This window comes from Corvus moneduloides, chromosome 1 (assembly GCF_009650955.1).
Source record: "Corvus moneduloides isolate bCorMon1 chromosome 1, bCorMon1.pri, whole genome shotgun sequence".
In the NCBI taxonomy this organism is placed as follows: domain Eukaryota; kingdom Metazoa; phylum Chordata; class Aves; order Passeriformes; family Corvidae; genus Corvus; species Corvus moneduloides.
Window position 1 is genome coordinate 120,260,764 of NC_045476.1, and position 17,858 is coordinate 120,278,621.

General features: G+C 39.0%; 1 protein-coding gene across 3 annotated transcripts in view; it reads left to right on the forward strand.

The window, feature by feature from the left end:
• The window catches only part of UBE2V2 (ubiquitin conjugating enzyme E2 V2), a 37,731-nt gene that overhangs the window by 8,289 nt on the left and 11,584 nt on the right, over nt 1–17,858 (forward strand). Inside the window, exons 1-2 of one of the 3 annotated variants that reach the window (XM_032124914.1) lie at nt 1,206–1,265; nt 10,012–10,086. The exons of 1 other annotated variant lie outside the window; for it this stretch is intronic. Coding sequence is in view for 1 of the 2 variants with exons in the window: in XM_032124906.1 (XP_031980797.1) it covers nt 1,250–1,265 (16 nt within the window). In the remaining variant the exon portion in view is untranslated. Of the gene's footprint in view, nt 1–1,167; nt 1,266–10,011; nt 10,087–17,858 lie in introns of those variants that run through there. One more of the 3 variants, XM_032124906.1, reaches the window with a different exon arrangement.

A 17,858-nucleotide genomic window follows, 5' to 3' on the forward strand; every position in this document is an offset into this window, starting at 1 on the left:
AGGTTAGCTGGAAGAAAAACATCTTGCATCATTGCTCTTTCTGATCTCTACCAGAAGAATCTGTGAAGGAGTTTAACTCTCTCTTTATAACCTGTATAGGAAACAACTGAGTGTTATTTATAAAATAGGATGTCAAGAACAGCACGTAGGTGTCGGCACTGGTTAGCGAGGTGCGTGTGTGACAGTCTTTTTTTGTTAGAGACCGCTTCTGGCAGCAGCCCAGTGCTCAGGCTCCAAGTCCTCCTGGGAATCCCTCATTGCACTGACCCCGGCAATTTTTGGATGTGTTCCCTTTCAGGTGTATTCGCCTGCAGGTTGCTTTGGTGTGCATTTCCCTCATGTCCACATGAATGCTGACATGGCCCTTTTGGATTCTTCCTGAGCCTGCTGCCCTTCACCAGCACTCTGCAAGGGGAGCTGCCTTTTCCCACCTGCCTGTGGGTCCCAAGCACGGTGCAGGTTGTGGGTCCCGGGTAGGATGTGCGAGGTGCTACCGCAGTGGCCACCTTCAGCTGAGCTCAGCATTGGCTCCTGGGGAAGGGCCTGGAGCTTGTGTTTTGTAATCGACTTCTGCAGGTGAAGAAACATTTGGCATCATGGCTAGACATTTGTGGAATTAGTTTTCCACCAGTTCTTATGCTACCGAATGTCAAATATTTCAGCCTTTGAAACTGTCACATCATTCTGAGGAGTTAACTCCAATTGTCACCTCTTTGATTTATTTCTTCTGGCATTTCTGTGGCTTTGAAATTTTTATCTGTATTCTTTCCTTTTCTGCCTTTGGCACATTTTAATTAATTAATTAATTATTATTTTCGGCTCCAAAGACCCGTGTGAATCTAAGTGCCTTGTTTGAAGCCAAGCTGAAAAACCAAAAATTTAAGTGAAGCTTCACCGCTGTGTGCTGACTTCCTTATTACTGGGGATTAGGGTGCGGGCTGAGCGGGGGTGGCAGGGTAGGGATGCAGCCACGGGACTTTGCTTCTCAGGTGTAACAGCCCGCATGGGAACAGATGTGGCGGACGACTGGAGGGGCACGCGTATGGACCGGGGCTGGCGAGAGGGATACAGAGGTGAGAGAAGCTCGCTGCCCGAGGGCTCCGGGAGAACAGACCGAGGACGGCTCCCGGCCCCTCCCCTGGCCCCGCCCCTCCCCGCGGCTCCTGGCGGGAAGTGACGGAGCCTCTCGAGGAGGAAGTGACGCGCGTGGCGTGCGGGCCCGGAGCGGTGTGGGGGGGGCTCGGACAAGATGGCCGGATCCACAGGTCTGTGAGGGGGGGCTCGGTGGGCCCGGGAGAGCGGCGCGCTGGGCTCGTGCTTGGGAGGCGCCCCCGCAAGGGCCCGGGGCGGGTCTCCTTTCTGCGGGATGGGGTGGGGGGCAAGCTGCCTCCGACAGTGGGGAGGAGTTGCCTTCTAACAGGGGGGAAAGGGAAGCTGCAGGGACGGCGGGACAGGTTATCACAGAATCCCGGATTCACTTAGGTTGGAAGAGACGTCCGGGATCATCGAGTCCAGCCTATGACCGTACACCACCTTGCCAACTAGACCACGTCCAGTCTTTCCTGAAGCACCACCAGGGACGGTGACTCCACCACTTCCCTGGGCAGCCCCTTCCCATGTCTAATGTGAAGAAATTCCTCCTAATTCACTTATGCCCCGGGCCCGATCCCTTCCATCCGTGGGGCAGCGACATCCTAGTGAGAGCCCGGCCTGGGGGTGCGTGATGGGAGACAGGGCTCCGAGTGCCGGGGGAGGGAAGACTTGACCTGCCAAGAGGCAGGAATGGATGGATAGATGCTGGTGTACGGGAGGGAGGGAGGAGATATCGTTAGCCTGGTAAAAGTGCTGCAGGAAAGAAAGATTTGTACTGAAGATTTGTCCCAGTGTACCACTGGGTGAATATAGAAGACGTGATCTAGTGGTATCTGAAATAAAGGATTGTCTCTTTCCCCTCTTTATTGGGAAGAGAAGGGCTTGGGCCTGTGTTGTATTTTGGGGCAAAGGTAGTTCACATTGGTGGTGACTGTAGCATAGCGGGAAGGAGGACTGGAGCTCTCTTCCCCGTGGCATCCACTGGAGCCAAAGGGTCTCCCATAGGCAGATGTAAGGGCAAAGAGCTGCCAGTCATCCCAGGAAGCCCATCTCAGTAACCAGCATACCACGTGCGGAGCGTTGGTGCGGCAGAACGTTGTGGAAAGTGCTGGCAAAGAAAGGGACAAGGATATTGCTTCAAGTGCTAAATGTAGAAGCACAATTATACCGTCTCAGTTTCATTTCATGAGAGGTTTGAAATACAAAAGACCTTTCCCCCAGTGCTGAAACCTGAAGTCTTCAGGGCCTTGTTTCCTCTTCTCTCACCCCTGAGACTTTGTAAGTGGGATTGATGGATCTCAGGGTAAGGGAACGAATAGACCTCAGCAGCCAGTCTAGGGTGAATGTTGGCCGCTAATTTATTTCTGCTGCCAATCTACTGGATCACTGGGGTTTGGGACTATAACAAAACAGAAGAAACATCTGTATATTTAAACTGGTCTTGGTACCTTGCTGTTAATTCTGTGAAGAGAGCTTGGGCAGGTTTTGGGTTGTTGTTTTTTTTTTTTTTTTGTAAGAGGAAGGAGTTATCTCCAGTTGGTAATAAGTTTGGGGATGTGGGATTTCCACAATGGAATTTGATAAAGTGCACCAGTCTGGGCTGTGGAATAGCTTTTGCAACTAACTATGTGGAAGAACAGTCCAAAAAGACAGGTATTGCCTGTGATAAACTGAGCTAGAATGGATGTATTTAGAGAAACCCAAGTATTTGTCATTTGGGAATTACTGCACTTTATTTTGTTAGGGTTTTGTTTTTACTTTTTTTCCTGGTGTCTAAGTTTAAAAGAGTTTTATTATGGAGCAACACTGAAAGACTTCAGCTTATGTCTAGGCTCTGGCTGGAGATTTCCTGTAATACACTAGGAAGTGCAGTTGCTTCAGATTGTGTATTGAGTACTGGCATTTGGCATCAGAGTCCATTCAATCTGTTTAATGTAGAGTATCAGTTACTAAAAATTTATGTAGTGAAAAAAGCTATTTTCTTTCTAGTTCAACCCTATAAGAATAAATATTTTTTGACTGAACTTTGATGGTTTTACTGCCGTAAGTGTTCTTTGCAGTCTTACAGGAGTTATTTTAAAATCTATATACATTTATTCAAGGGGGTTGTTTTTGACTCAGAAATACAGCCACTCTTAAAGTTCATAAAAAACCGGAGATGTGGAAAACTCTTAATACGTGTGACTGCTCCATACAATGTAAAGGGCCAGTACTGCATGTACACCTTGTTGAAGAAATTAAATTAAACTCATTTGTTGTAGTAAAATGCAGCAAGCAGACTGAATCATCAAAACTGCTGGGAAAATTAGTCAGGGCTTCTAAACCAACATATTCTTGTGGAGAAAATACTGTGACTTTTTATTGGTGTACACATGGTGGGGGGGTGAGGGGTGTTTGTTTTGCTCTTTCCACATAGTATGCAGAAATTCAGACTTCACCCTGAACTTCTCTTGCCAGGAAGCTGTGTTATAATCATTTGTGGAGGAGGGAAGGAAATGATTTGCTATAGGCTTACCTTTTTCATAGACTTAAGATTTAAATGTATGTAGCTCTGTGACTTTAATCTGCTTGTGCTGTAAAGTTCAACTTTATCATTATCTATTTCAGAAAAAAAAAAAAAGAATATTTTGATTGCATAAAGTTCAGGAATGAAATTCTAGCCCCAAGGAAGTCAACAGCAAAACTTCTACTAAGGTCAACTGTCTTACTTTTATCCCAGAAATTCCTTTCCTGGGCTTGCTAATTCTTTGACCAATCATGTAACAAATTATGTGCATTTAACAGCAGAGAATTTAGTTTGAAAATAGCTGTTCTTTAATGTGTGCTAAAGAAATTGTATATATCAGTGTTACATTTCTGTTCAACAAGTATCTTACCTGCTTTCTAAAATCACCTGTAACAAGTAAGTTGTACATGGAGATATTGCATATGCTAGAAATGGGCATTTGTAAGCTGCAGTTTGATAGATCTGATACTACAACTGCTTCTCCTTGAAGCTGGATCTAGGTTATTTGTGTGGGTACTGCTGGAGGTCTGAACAAGTCATTTTTTTAGAGAAGAGAGCAGCTATTAATATAATCATCCAGTTTCATGTTGCTTAGGTGGAGATGCATTCTGTTAATCTGTTTAAAATACAAAGTAGAAAATGTAAATAGATATAATTTCAAGTTAAAAGAAATAATTCCCTAAGGCATACCATTTAAATATCTCTTGCGTATCAAGAAAAAGAAGCCGATGAAAAACATCATTATAAGGAGTTAATTCAGGAGTTAATTTCTGCATTTAGATAATTGGGGTTTCACATAATATGACCTTATATGTAAGGTTATACGTATATATGTCTCTCTAAAATGGAAATGTTTCCTAAAGGCAGTGATGGTGTCACTAAGTGGTTAGAATTTATGTGGGAAAATACGAGAATCAAGGAAGCAGTGTCAAATATGGTGCTGTAACTATGGGCTGCTAATGCTTTTGTCTCCTTCCTCTTCAACCAAGAGCTTCAGTAGCTTGGGGGAGGGTGAATAGGGCTGTGCTAATGAAAATTCCCCTTGGTTTGCTGAAACCATGTGCTCGGGGAAGAAAAATGGACTGATCTACAATCAAAATTGTATGTGAGATTCCTGATTTACTTCTAGTATGTAGTCATGAGCATCCTTTTTTGAAAGTGTCCCTAATATTTTTGAAGGTACGTGGCTAGATGCCTGTGAAATATTTCTTTCTGTAAAATCCATACTTTTCATTTCCAGTTACTCTATAAGGATGAAACAGCTTCATTGTGTAACTTGAGTTGCCCGTGCAAAAATGTCTTTCCCTTTGATTTTATAGATGATTGATTCTGTGAGTGGAAATGGCACAATGCACAATGTCAGTGCCTTATTTTCTTAACTTTGTTTTTTACTTCTATTTGCAAACATTTGGTAGTTGTGGAAGCAGTTTTAAGTGTGCATGACTACAGCAGTAAGGAAGCTGGTATTAAAAGTGCAGGGCTGGAAGTGGTCTTGAGTGCATTCTAGACTCCCTGAGCTGTGAAGTATGGACTAAGTGTACCATTCCTAATGGTTGGGGCTGTTGTTGTTGTTGGTTTTGGTTTATTTCGCTTTGAAACTTGGGGTTTTTTTCTTCCCCTCTTAAAATCCTCAATTGCAAAATATTCCATAATGTGAAATGTTTTGCAACACTTTCTCTTAAATGCCTTGAAACTCTTTTCTTCTTCATTCTGAATCAGGCTGATGTCTGTTCTGGGCTTAGTAGGGTAAAGATTTACACCCTGTGTGGAGACACCTAGAGATGAAGGGCCGTTCAGAGGAGTAATAAAGGGATATATTCATAAGTGGGTTGTAGAAGCAACGTTTTAAAGATAATTTTTTCCATGTAGGAGATGTGGTATAATTTAAACTTTGTGTCTGGAAAAGTCTTGTGTCAAACCCTGCACAGGTAGGCTTCTCTTTTCCTCTGACCTGTTGAATGTTCGTTTCCTTCCTCTTTTTTTCTCTTTGTGGAGCAAATAGTTGTCTGTTTTTTATCTGCTGTGTTTTACCTTGAAGGATGTATTACTCCCTCCCATTTTCTCTTTTATGCCTCCACCACATTGTTCCTTTATCCAGAACTGGTCCAAGAAGTTGGTTTAAGAGCTTTTTAGAATTTTACAGTCCTCCATGTTTGTTCTGTGGGTTTACAGTGTTAGCTCTGTAAGCACAGATTTCTTGAAGCTGAAAGTAATCAAACAAAACAAAAGAAGTAAAATACTGTGTTCTGTGAGGCAGCAAGCACTCTGTGTGGAGCGTTTTTATAGCCTGTCCTATGCACAAGGAATTGCGACTGTGATTGTTCTGCCTGCTTAAAAACATCTTGACAAACCACAAATAATTTCAGCTGGGTTGAGAAAAGTCTAGATTACAAATGGCTTTTAAACTATATATAGACCATCAGTTCTTTTCCAACTTTGGGGCATATATAGGCAAGATACTCTGTTTCTTCTCAGAGCTTTGCCTGTATCATTTTCCTTTCTTTGTTCCTGGTGTTTTATAACTCCGTCTTTAAATACAAACCCACTTACGTCTTTCTGCCACAATAGCTGTGTTAGAGTGCTCACAGCAAAGCAACTTACCTCTGCAATAAAAAAGTGGCCTACTTTGTAATCTTCTATGTGTTTCAGAGCTTGTTTGAAATTCAAAGATGTTATCAGACATAGTATCAAAGCCCATTATCTAAACTATTCTGTACAATCCTGGAAAATTCTAGCCTGGATAAAGGTATAACGCAGAGTTTCAGGAAGATATGCCTCTCAGCAGTTGGAGGCAGATGGTCCATACTATAAACCTAAGCATGCATGAGAAGACTTCTCATGTAAGAATTAGATTTCCAAGTCTTATGAGTAGTTGGTGGAATTGAATTACATATGTATTTGTTAGTGTTTGTATTTTGCCTTATGGAAGATTTTTCCAGAGGCAGTGTTAAATACATGCTGTGAAACTATTCAGCCTCTTTTTGTTAACAGACCTTTCCTCTCTCTTTGCCCCTGCTCTTTTTTCTACCCTATTATCTCTTCTGTTATCTTTTATTATTATCTGCACTCTGCACTATTAACTCTTTTTATCTAGAGTATAGCTTGTACTTCATCTTGACTGAAACTTAATGTAAAGTATTACATCAGCTTCAGCTACTCCTGTTAGGTTTTGTTGCCTTGTTGTCTCAGTTATCCTGTGGGAACCTCAACAGAGATCATGGAAAGACAAGAAAGTGCTGTGGGGAAAGCATTCAAAGTAGCCTTGATTTAAGTATTTGGAAGGGTTTTACTGTATGCTGTCCTGCCCAAAAAATGTTTTTCTTTGTATTTGTCATTTGGAATACACTAATGAGATACAATTCAAACAATATTTTGAATTAAATCAGTGCAGAAACTTATCACTGTGAAGCTGTCAGACTGATTATGAATAACATGAGCTTCTGGTTTACAGCCTTTTCAAAAACGTGTGATGATTTCAGTCTGTGACTCTAAACCATTTCTAGTTAGCATTTTGGAACGAGTGGAATCTTCAACACTTAGAACTTCAGAGCTCTAAAGTCTTTATTTCAGAAGGATGAGATGCTTCAACTAGATAAAAAAATTGTCAGAAAAATTATAGATTCGGTATGGCCTTTTAAAAAATTCTTGCATTAGACATATTTAACAGCATAAAGAAAAAAATCACCTCCCTCCACTGCATTTCTGACTATTCATAAACTGGATAGTTAAGTGTGTTTGCAATTTGCTTGAGTAAATCAAAACATTTTGCCCAGTACATATGAAAGGAGTGTCCTTTATTCAGTATAGTCTTAGTAAAATGTCCAGTTTTATTCATATAACTTAGAACTTTTCCAGAGGAGGAACTGTAAGTTTTCTTTCTTCTCAGTGAAATGGAATGTGTGATCATGTAAATATTAAATAATTTGAACTTTTGAGTAGCACAGTGTATAGAAAATAGCAGGTTGAAGTATGACTTACGAAAATAACGTAGGAAAATAATTTAATGGCAATTCTTTTTACTAAATATGTGATGATTGGTACATTTGCTGATTATATCCATAGATGTATGCTTACATGTATAACTGAAAGAATAACATTATTTGTTTTACATAGATAAAGGATATTTATCTATTTATTATGCTTTGGACTGTGGATAGGTGCTGAGTCATGTTGGAAAGGACCTTTGTGCAAGTGTTAGAACAACTGTTTGCTAATCAATGACTTGTAACCCGTTTAAGGCAGCTTTACAGCTTTGCTAGACTAAATCCTTGATGCTACTCATGTTATCTGGGTCACACATTGTATTCTTAACTTTTAAAGCAGACCCTGAGAAAGCTGTTTCGTGACAAGATATTGGGCTCTGCTGGGTTCTTCTAGCTTCCTGCTTCTTCTATCCCTTTATCTGGGGAAAAAAAAAAGGTTCTATGTCATTGTAATTTAAAAGGTAACTTTGAAAGTGTGTTTTAAACAATTTTTTCTCTCTGCCAACACAATGTCAGGTTTAATATGAAACGTTCAAAAAACGATCAATTTTACCTTTTGTTTTCTTATTTAGCTTTGTGCTTTTAATAGTGGGGTAATTTGTACTAAACAAGTGTGGGGGTTAGTTTTTAACTTCTGAGGGTAGAAATTAGAAAGATTTCTTTGCCTGGTAAAATCTTGATTCCTTAGACTATTAAATCACAGTTGATATTGCTGGTGGTTTTTGAAGTGACAGATATCTTTTCTAACTCCTGCTTGCTGGCTTCCTGCCTTACATTGTTTTGTACAAAATTGAAATAGTAATTCTCAGTTTATTAAGCATCACAACGTGTCACTTTTCATTATCTGTCATTTCATACACTGAAACATACGGGAAGGTGGTTGTACTATTTAATATCTCATGTGTTTCATTCAGTGGTTGCCTGTAAAGAGTTAAGTTTTAAACCCGTAGTCAGCTTGTGCATTTCCAGCCTTCACCGAAACAGCCCGGATGTCAATTGAGTTGTTTAGTGACTTAACTGTTTAATACCTGTATGGTTTTTCTTATAGCGTGAGGCACCACTGGTCATGCAGTGTCTGAGTCTACACTGGTCTTGTTTATAACAAAAAAATGGCACTGAGATATAATATAGACTGATAAAGAAATGTCACTAATATTCATGCAAATTTGTAAAATTACTTTTAAGCAATTTACACCAGTTTTCTTTTGGGATTGCAGTCCAGTTTAGTGGGTTTTATACTATAGTTTTCTGTTGGTGTGGTAACTTGTTAAAAAAGTTTCTTTGGATGAGGTATTTTGATTACTTAAAACATTTGTGGGAATTTTTGAAGGTAGGGGTTTCTTTCTTTTTTTCCCCCCCTCTTTGTTTTTGCTAAGAGTTTCCTTATGCCTTCTCTATTTTGTAGTCTTAACAACGTTTATATCTGTAGTGGAGCAGGCTTCTTCATTAGTGTAATTTTTTTAAGCACCATTAGTCATTCCATGCCAGCAGCAGTACTCAGGATGATCGTATTTGCATGAAAATGTAAGGACCTATCGATGTTGTTGCTTCCTTGCTAACAAGGCTGGGTTCAGTTGGAGTTGCTCTCAGGTCTGGACATTATTCTGTGTGTGCACGTAACCAGTGACTACTCTGTGCTTCTGCTCGCTGGTGTGCTTATGATGACTCTTGCTCTTATTTACTGTTGTACCTTGTGCAACTTTAGGACATGTAGGGTGTTGTTCCATAAAAAATCAGGGGAGTGGAGAGGCCATTTGGAAGTTGGGCTGCGGGAGTGGAGGAATGGAGGTTTTCAGTGAGGCATGAACCTTGGTAAGGAGAGATGGTGCAGAATGGGAAAAACTTGATGGAATTTTTGAGAGATTGGCTCCTCCATGGGTGCTGTTCAGAGAGTAGAACAGCTCTGATGAATCAGGTGGTTAATGGCAGCTGCATCCCCATCTGCTGCTCCTCTGAGAAAGGTGTATAAGGGGAAAGGGGAAGAGAGGACGGGCCATGAGCATGGTTAGAAGTGAATAAAAACTGAACAGGTATGATATGTTTTCCTGGGGGACATTGACTGTCACAGGAAGAGTCGTGTCCACAGGGCTGCCTTCAGTAAATAATCCAATGGATTATGGAACAGAATTGGTAGATATCAAAGTTACCAGAAGGAGTTAACTCACTTCCTTCTGGTTACTCTGGAGGCAATATAAAAGAAGGGAAGACTTAGGTGAAGATGCCTTGTTAATGTAGCAATTTGTTTTGCTAGTAATCTATCACACTTAAAAACATAATTAGAAAATCTCAAATTGTACAAACTTTTCCCTAAGAAGTTTTGTATTTGGAATGTGCACTCTGCTGGAGAAGTCAAGTTTGAGGTCTTGTCATTCTTGGTGTGAAACCATCAGCAACTGAAACATATTGAATAAATTGATGTTGCTTTTGCAGTTTTGATCCGCTGAGATTTCTTACTCCAGCATCAAGATTTGTGGTTTAAGCCATTTTAACGTGTTTGTAAATCAGGTATGTGTCTGACAATCCAGCTACTAATGGCTAGTTCTCTAGAAATTAATTTCTTCCCTTCCCACCCCAGTGAAACTAAAGCTACTACTGAAAACGTTGTTCTGTTCAGAATTTATCATTTTCAATTATTATCACTAGTAGATAGTTGATAGTGTCTTAATGTTATGAATATGCATATGAAGTGGAAAGCCAGGTGAAAAAACCCTGCTTCTGTAAATCTATGTTGTCTTTACTGTTTTGGTTTGGTTTTTTTTTTAAATTAAAGTTAGTGCCCTACCCTAAAGAAATAAATACCTCTATACTTGTCCAGCCCTTTTCCCCTCCATCAAAATCTGAATGCTGAGTTGCAGTAAATGACCAAGACTTCTGCTGTATTAACAGTTTCTCATTAGCTGCCTTCTTAATATGAGCCATATTTAGAACTTTTATGGCTGTGGCTGGACTCAAATATAAAGGAAATTCCTATGAAAGTTATTTTCATGCAGCCTAACTTTAGGTCTGGACTGTGTCTATTAAGATACTAGCAAATGTAAGATTTCACTTAGGTGAAATAAATAGAAATTTTCACCAATATAATTCTGAAAACAAATATTACTTTACTTAGCTTTAACCAAAAATTAGGTTTTAAGATAAAGGGTTATAGCTTTCACACTGCTGTGACTCTTGATTGGCTCATGCTGAGAAATGTTTCTCAGCAAGTGACATATCTTCATATGAAAAAAGCAAACCCCAAAAACCTGATGAAATGCATTCTTTAACTTCAATGTGTTTCCTAGAATTGTACCTCTTCCTTGAAGTCTTCCATCCTGTGTGCTTTCAACTTACTTAATTTCAAATATTATAAGAGGAAAAAGAGGTTTACCAGTTACAGGGCTCCTACATAGTCTTTTATATAAATATAGCCATATATATCCATATATAGATATATATGTGTATATGGTTTTAGTCCTGCAGAGAAGTGCAATAACCCATTTAGTTCTTACCAGTTCATAGCTGTTCCATATTGTAGCAAAACTGGCTCTGAATTACAGTGAGCATTGAACACAGTGAATAAATGGCCACTTGCTCTATAGTGTTCATTGATGTACATTTGCTTACTTGAGCTGTGGAGTCTTACCTTCTACTCATCTCTTCTCTTATTAATTCTTCAAGTTACTTGTCGTGTTTCTTTCTTTTGGGATGAATAATTTCTTTCTACATGGAAATGAAGTTTTATTTGATTATGTCAAACTTGTTTTTCTTCTTGAACTTAGATTCTTAGAAAATTTCCACAGGTAAGCATAGTTAAATCTGCAAAATCATTAAGACTAACCTAAACTGGTACTGCTTACAGCTCTGTGAGGTGCAGTCTTGATTAGTACCTTATGCCTCATCCTAATCAATGTGCATGGGCCACCTATTGCTGCTAAATACTTTGGTTTCACCATTTGAGTTAATATAATACAGAACTTTCCCAATTTAAACTCAAAACTGTTGATGCAGAATCTTCTGTTGCTCGTATTTCAGTGCTTTGGGACATACTTGCTGGAGGAAAGTAGAGAAAAATAGCATAGAGTAAGTGCAGCTTTAAGAATATGACTGATTTGAAAAATTATGAACTTGAATTTTACTGAAATGTATTGAAACTTTCCTGGAAAGCAGTTGCAAATGTCTATTTACCTTGAATAAGAATAATGTTGTCTTGGTTATTGGAAACAGTGATTTTTACTGTGTGTGTAGTAACATACTTGATTTTAAAACAAGAGCAACAAGAGTGGCAAAGTCCATTATTGAATTGCTGCATTCCACTACTAATGCCAGCAGTGGAGTTCTATTGTAGACTAAACTGCCATGTCCAACTTGGTTGTTGTAGTAACTAGGCAGGTTACTAGAAATATTTCAGGGTTTTGGAGCCTGGTTACTGTGATCAACCTCAGATAACTGCAATATCATTATGGTACACCTGGTAATATTTCTTGATAGTAGGTTCCCGATAGTAAGGCTTTTCTTGCATGTATTTTTAGAATATTTACTAGGTCTAAGAGTATGTGATGTGAGCAGGGTAACTGGCAAACAAGAATACACATCAAGTTTACAAAAAAAAAGCTTTTTTCAGAGGAATATCTTCTGCAGCCCAAAATAGAATGTGTTAGTATTGCACATGCCCTGGCCCTCTTCCCTCTCTCCTTATTTTTTTTGTTTGTTTTGTTTTTAATGTATTGGCCATTTCAGGGCCTATTTGAGGCTTTTGTAATTTTATGTTCTTTTTGTGGGTGTGTGGACTGTTGTTAGTACAGCATTTCAGGTTTTTACTTCATTTTGTCCAGAGCAAGATGAATTGTTCAGAAACTGAAAGGAAGAAGTTGTTTTCTCTGTGTTTCTCTGTGTATTTTTTTTTTCCTCTCCCTGCCCCAGGAGAAATTGTATTATGGGTGGAAATTTGCAAGACTGACATGCTTCCCCTGTTTCCCTGTCCTTAGGAAATACTTACTTCGCTGCGAGCCTGAAGCTGATAAATGGGGTTTGAGAGGTTTTTCTTTTTGTTACCAAGCTGAACATACTTTTGAATTTCTGTTTTGTTGGAAGTCAGTGGGCAAGAGCTAACTCATATATTCAAAATTGTTCATACTACAGTGTTTCCCTGACATAGCTATCTCAATCAGGAAGAATAGCGTCCCTGACAGTATCCTAACTTTGTTAACGTATGATTTTTTGATATAACTTGTTCTTGTGTCCTTATCAGGATTTGTTTATGGAGCTGTCTTTTGGAGTGTTGGTGGTGTGGGGTGTGCTGGTTTAACTATGATAAAATGGTCCTGGTACTGATGTAACTTTCAGGAGTGATTGAAGTCAAGAGCTGGGGGAGATCTTAAGAGAAACCGAATGTGGGTGTGGATATTGTTATGGACAATTACTCTAAAAAACATAGTTTTGGGTGTAACAGAAAATTTCACACTTTAGGCTCTGAGCCAATCTATGAAAAATTTGGGTTATGGTTCCCTTTTATAACCTGCAGGGAGAAGAGCAGAGTGTAGGTTATCCCACTCTTGCCTGTTACACAGCAAAGAATCATTTGATGTGTGAGGAGCTTGGTCTGCCGATTCTATTTGCAGGAGTGTGTCCATGTGAATTGTTTAAAAATGTGATTTAATGTATTCAGTGAGCTCTGTCAAATCTGACATAAGTTCACATAAGTATGCTTGTGTGTTCTGTCTTGATGCTGCTGATTAAATCCCCATATCACTGGGTGACATGACATGGCCAACTGTGGAACTGTGTCAACACACTAGCAAGAACAGGTCCATCCAGGCAATTCTCATTTGTTACTCCAGTGAAAGTTGTTGGTGCTACTAATGGACACGGAAGATTCCTTTTTATTTTGTTCCCTGATTTTTTTTTTTCCCAGGTTATGCAGATTCTGGATAAAAGCATAGCTATAACTTTTTTCCTGACTTGTCCTTTGTGGTAGTGTGTTTCTTATTTCTAAGGAGATTTAGAATGTAATGTCTGAAGTAGCTCCATATATATGAAAGTAGACCCTCATGCTTAAATTAAGGGCTTTATTTATTGAGACTTCTTTCATTCTCTTCTAATTCCAAGGTATTAAATTCACTGATAATTTCACGGATTTCTGTAGTCCAGTTTCATGATGAAATTTTTAAATTAAAAACTGTTGGTATATGTACGCATGAGTGATGTTTTGCTTGTTTAAGTGAAATATACTTAGTTCAGCTGTTTGTGAGAATTTGGTAAAAAGTTGTTTGGCAGTTTCTGTGACAGTTTGTGGGCAGGGTTGTCAGGAGGCTATTTGTCAGTAAAATCCACAGTGAGGTGAACTTCGCAGATAAAATGAAGAGAGGCTGGGTGGGGGGTGTTGCTTTCGCTTTTTGTTTTCTTAATCTGGATGAACCCAAGTATGTTTTCACATGCAGAGCTTTAGTCCTGCTAAAGAGCTGTGCTGGATGCAGTATTGTACTGAGCTGTAAAGCACAGCCTGCTGAGGGGAATTTACCACTCCTATAGCTCTGCCAGTGATAAAATCGACAGCTTTAATCCCCTTCACTTGGAAATGTGAGCTTTTAGCTGAGGCGTGCCTTTTACAGAGAGTAAACCCAACCTGTCTGTGCCCGTGTGAAGCTGCTCAGTGGTCCCATCAGCAAGTGGCATTGGGGAGAACACCTGAGGTCTGGTAGGTCAGCGCAAGAATGGTGCTGGTTTCTGTGATTTCATACTGCTAGTGACCTGCACATGAGAACAGAAAGATGTTGTTTCATTGCCCAAATTCTGTAAATGAAATAAGGATTCTTACTCAAATTCAGTCAGGAATATTTCAAAGCTCTTAGCAAATATTTGATGAATTGCATTGTCTGGATTAGAGACAAAACTGTGAGTTATATATGCACTATTAACATGCAGTTTAGAGTGTGCCTTCTGAAATATGTGAAATAGTGAGAAGAAAAAGAATTTTTTAACTTTCTATTTATACTAGGAGCAAACTTAATTTCCGGAAAATCCAGATCATCCTTGACTGGACTTCTAGACAGAAGTTCTTGTTGTTTTTTACTGGAAAGATGGCACAATGTTGCACATGTGTTCCATTCTTCAAGCTAGGTAAATTTGTTTTGTGTGAAGGTTATAGCACGATCAAAACAAGCATGTAGAGTGTAATAGTGTGCACAAGGGCATGAGTGGATGCTCAAGACAATACTTAATTTGAGTTAGTTTTCTGGAAGTTTCTAATACTGTAATTATAAATTATAATAAGGGCTTGTTTTTCGTTGGTTTGGTTGTTTGTTTTTTGTTTGGTTTTTTTTTACATCCCCTCTGTTTAAGTATTCCATGTCACCTGTCAGAAATCTAGCAATAATGGTTTTCTATTAAAACATTCAGTAATTACTTCAGTTAAATTGGAAGTATTGATGATAAAACATTAATCCTATATGCCAGGGACATAGAAACAGTTTAGTGGGTTTGGAGGGGGAGAGTTTTGTTGATGTTGACAGGGTTTTGTGTGCATGTGTGTTGAGTTTTTTGTTGGGGTTTTTGTGTATTTTTTTTTAACACAAGGTTTTTTTTTACTCTTATTTTTAACTTCAGAAAAGTGTTTTGCTACTTAGTTCTATCACTGACAAGAATGTTAGTGTGGGAAACCTGGCACTTGCTCTCAGATGTTTTTGTCTCTTTCAGAGCACATCTAAATTATTTTCTGGAGATGTTCTGGAGGTTTCCCAAGTCCTTCACTGCTCCCCTTGGGCAGTTATGGGAACCAGTGAGCACACATAATGTAATGGAAAAAATGTGATGAACACAGGTCAGTTCATCACAAGGGGTTGTTATTTTCTAGTGTCATCTCCTGCAGTTTAATGTGTTGAGTACAATTTTATGATACAGCTGAGTCAGTGCAGTGGCTTTTTGTCACAAAAAGCTCCTTTATCCTCACACCCATGATTTTGCAAAGGAAGGCACTGAGAGACAGAGCAGTCAGCTCTGGCATTTGTTGTTCTTTTTTCCTGAGTCAATTCAGTTGATTAACTGGTTGGATTTGATTTTTGCCTGAAGGAAAACCAGCTTTTTTGCTAAATTAGTGTGACAATTTGTCTAATAGAGGAGCCTGGTTATTGCAAGAGAAACAGAGTTCTGGGAGAAGGCATGGAACATCTGGACAATGAGCAGTTGGGTCATCTCAGCTGTACTGAAAGGTGATAGCACATGATCAGAAATAAACTTAAAGCCTGTTTGGTACCATCTTTTATGTTCTTTTTAAAGAGCTAAACTGTGATTCAGAAGTTCTGCAGTCAGAGCAGGACTTCTGAGAAATGGTGGATTTAAGATACTGGGAAAGTCTCAAGTAATGTGTGAATGCTAAAGTACATGGGGTTTGTGGGTGGAGGTTGTTGTGGGTTTTTTTAATTTGAGACTGCACATACCAGTCAGAATCTATTCAGTCATGTGATGCAAAGTAGAAGTTGATCATTCTAGTTTATTTTTTATTTTTACTGGCACACTCAACTCCAGAACATGTATGAATCTGGAGTAAAAGTGAAAACTTTGTGCTCTATAATGTGATTGAAGTGTGATTGTAATTTCTCATCTCTAGTCTGAATTAGATATGTAAATGTACTGTCATAATGTTAATCACAAATCAGGATGGGACCAGAGGAATGGGCAAATGCATTTCAGTGAAGCTTTATAAAAGGATCTATGCAGAAATACTGAGAAATGATCTACTTCTTGATGTACTCTGCTGGTGCTTTTGGGTAATAGTACGTGTGCTGGCTGGGCTGGTTTGTTAAGCTGTCAGAAGACTGGCCAAAATGTGTAATTTTCTGCTCCGTTAGCAAGCTGAAGTAGCTCATTATGGGCTCAGATGAGCGGCAGTACCAAGGAAGGAAGGAAGGTGAGGCCTTACATGAATGACTTAATTTCCTTGCACTGTTCTGATACTGTACTCTTAATGCTTTTCCCTGGGAATTTGGAGGACTTGGAGACCATAGTTTCTGCAATTTTCGGAAGCCTCTCCTTAGTGTGTGTTACTGAAAAAAAAAGTTTTAAACACTGTTTAAGAGAGGTTACAGTTCTGCAAGATAAGCTAGTTGAAGAGTTACTAAAAGGTATATGTATCTATACTGGTCCATATATTTGCATACTGACTAAATAATAATATTGTATATTGTTACTGTATATTATATAAAGCTCTTTGTTTCTTGCATGGAGACTGCTTGGAGTACTGTCACAGTGGGGATACTGCAACACGTGTATCAGACAACGAGGCCTGTGGAAAAGAAATATATATGGACAGATTCTTGATAGCTGTTTCAGAGATGTTTATTTCCCCAGCCGCATGGCCGGGGCTCTGCTCAGGAACTGAGGCAATCACGGGACCCGAGGGTCTTTGCCTGTGCAGGGGAACACAAACCAACCAGTGGGGAACGAGGCTGAGCAGGAGCAGGGAAACGCCGCTTCTCCCCCCCAGGGCCCCTCTCCCAGGACCACATGGTGGGGGGAAGGGACCCTGACAGAGTACAGACTAATGTAATGTAAAACCTGAAATTTCAGTGACTGAATAACTGATATGAAAAATGGTTTTATTTGACCCTCATCTTTTTCAAACTTGCTAATAACATCATGTGTGCCCAGTCTTAAGTTTTAGTTTTATGGAGCACCTGGATTCTTACAGTACAGGAAAGGATTTTTAATGAAAATCATGGAATATACTATAGTTGTAAGAAGCTATAAGAAAAAATACGTAACAATAAGCAGCTATAAGTAAATGGAAACTTTATGGTATTATAATATTGTTACTACATCATTGTGCATATTTTATTTAAAAATAAAAGCATTCCATGATTGTGTGCACAAGTGTTAATTAGCTTTCTTCATCAGTGCTGAAGTACCATTGTAGCTTCTATACTGTAAAGGAATTAAGAATCCAGTTGTTTAATATCTATCAATATCTGCCTGTTTTCATCCATAATAATAAAAATCCAGTAATTATAGTTCAGTTAGTGACTATTAGTTGGTGCTCTCTAAAGGCATCTTCATATTCTGTTGTGAATATGTCTTTATCTCTCTTTAACAATTTAATCAATGCTTCTGTGTTATTTTCTCTCCTCTGGCAAGTAGCAGTATTAATCACTAGATTAAAAAAGACTTAATTTTCAATTTGTTTTCAGATATTAGTCTTTTGTTGGGTTTTTTAAAAACAAGTGAAATCAAGTGAAAATATTTCAGCCTTACAGTTTACATTTATTAGGATAATCTGTGTTAAATGTTACATTCTTTAATTATGTTTT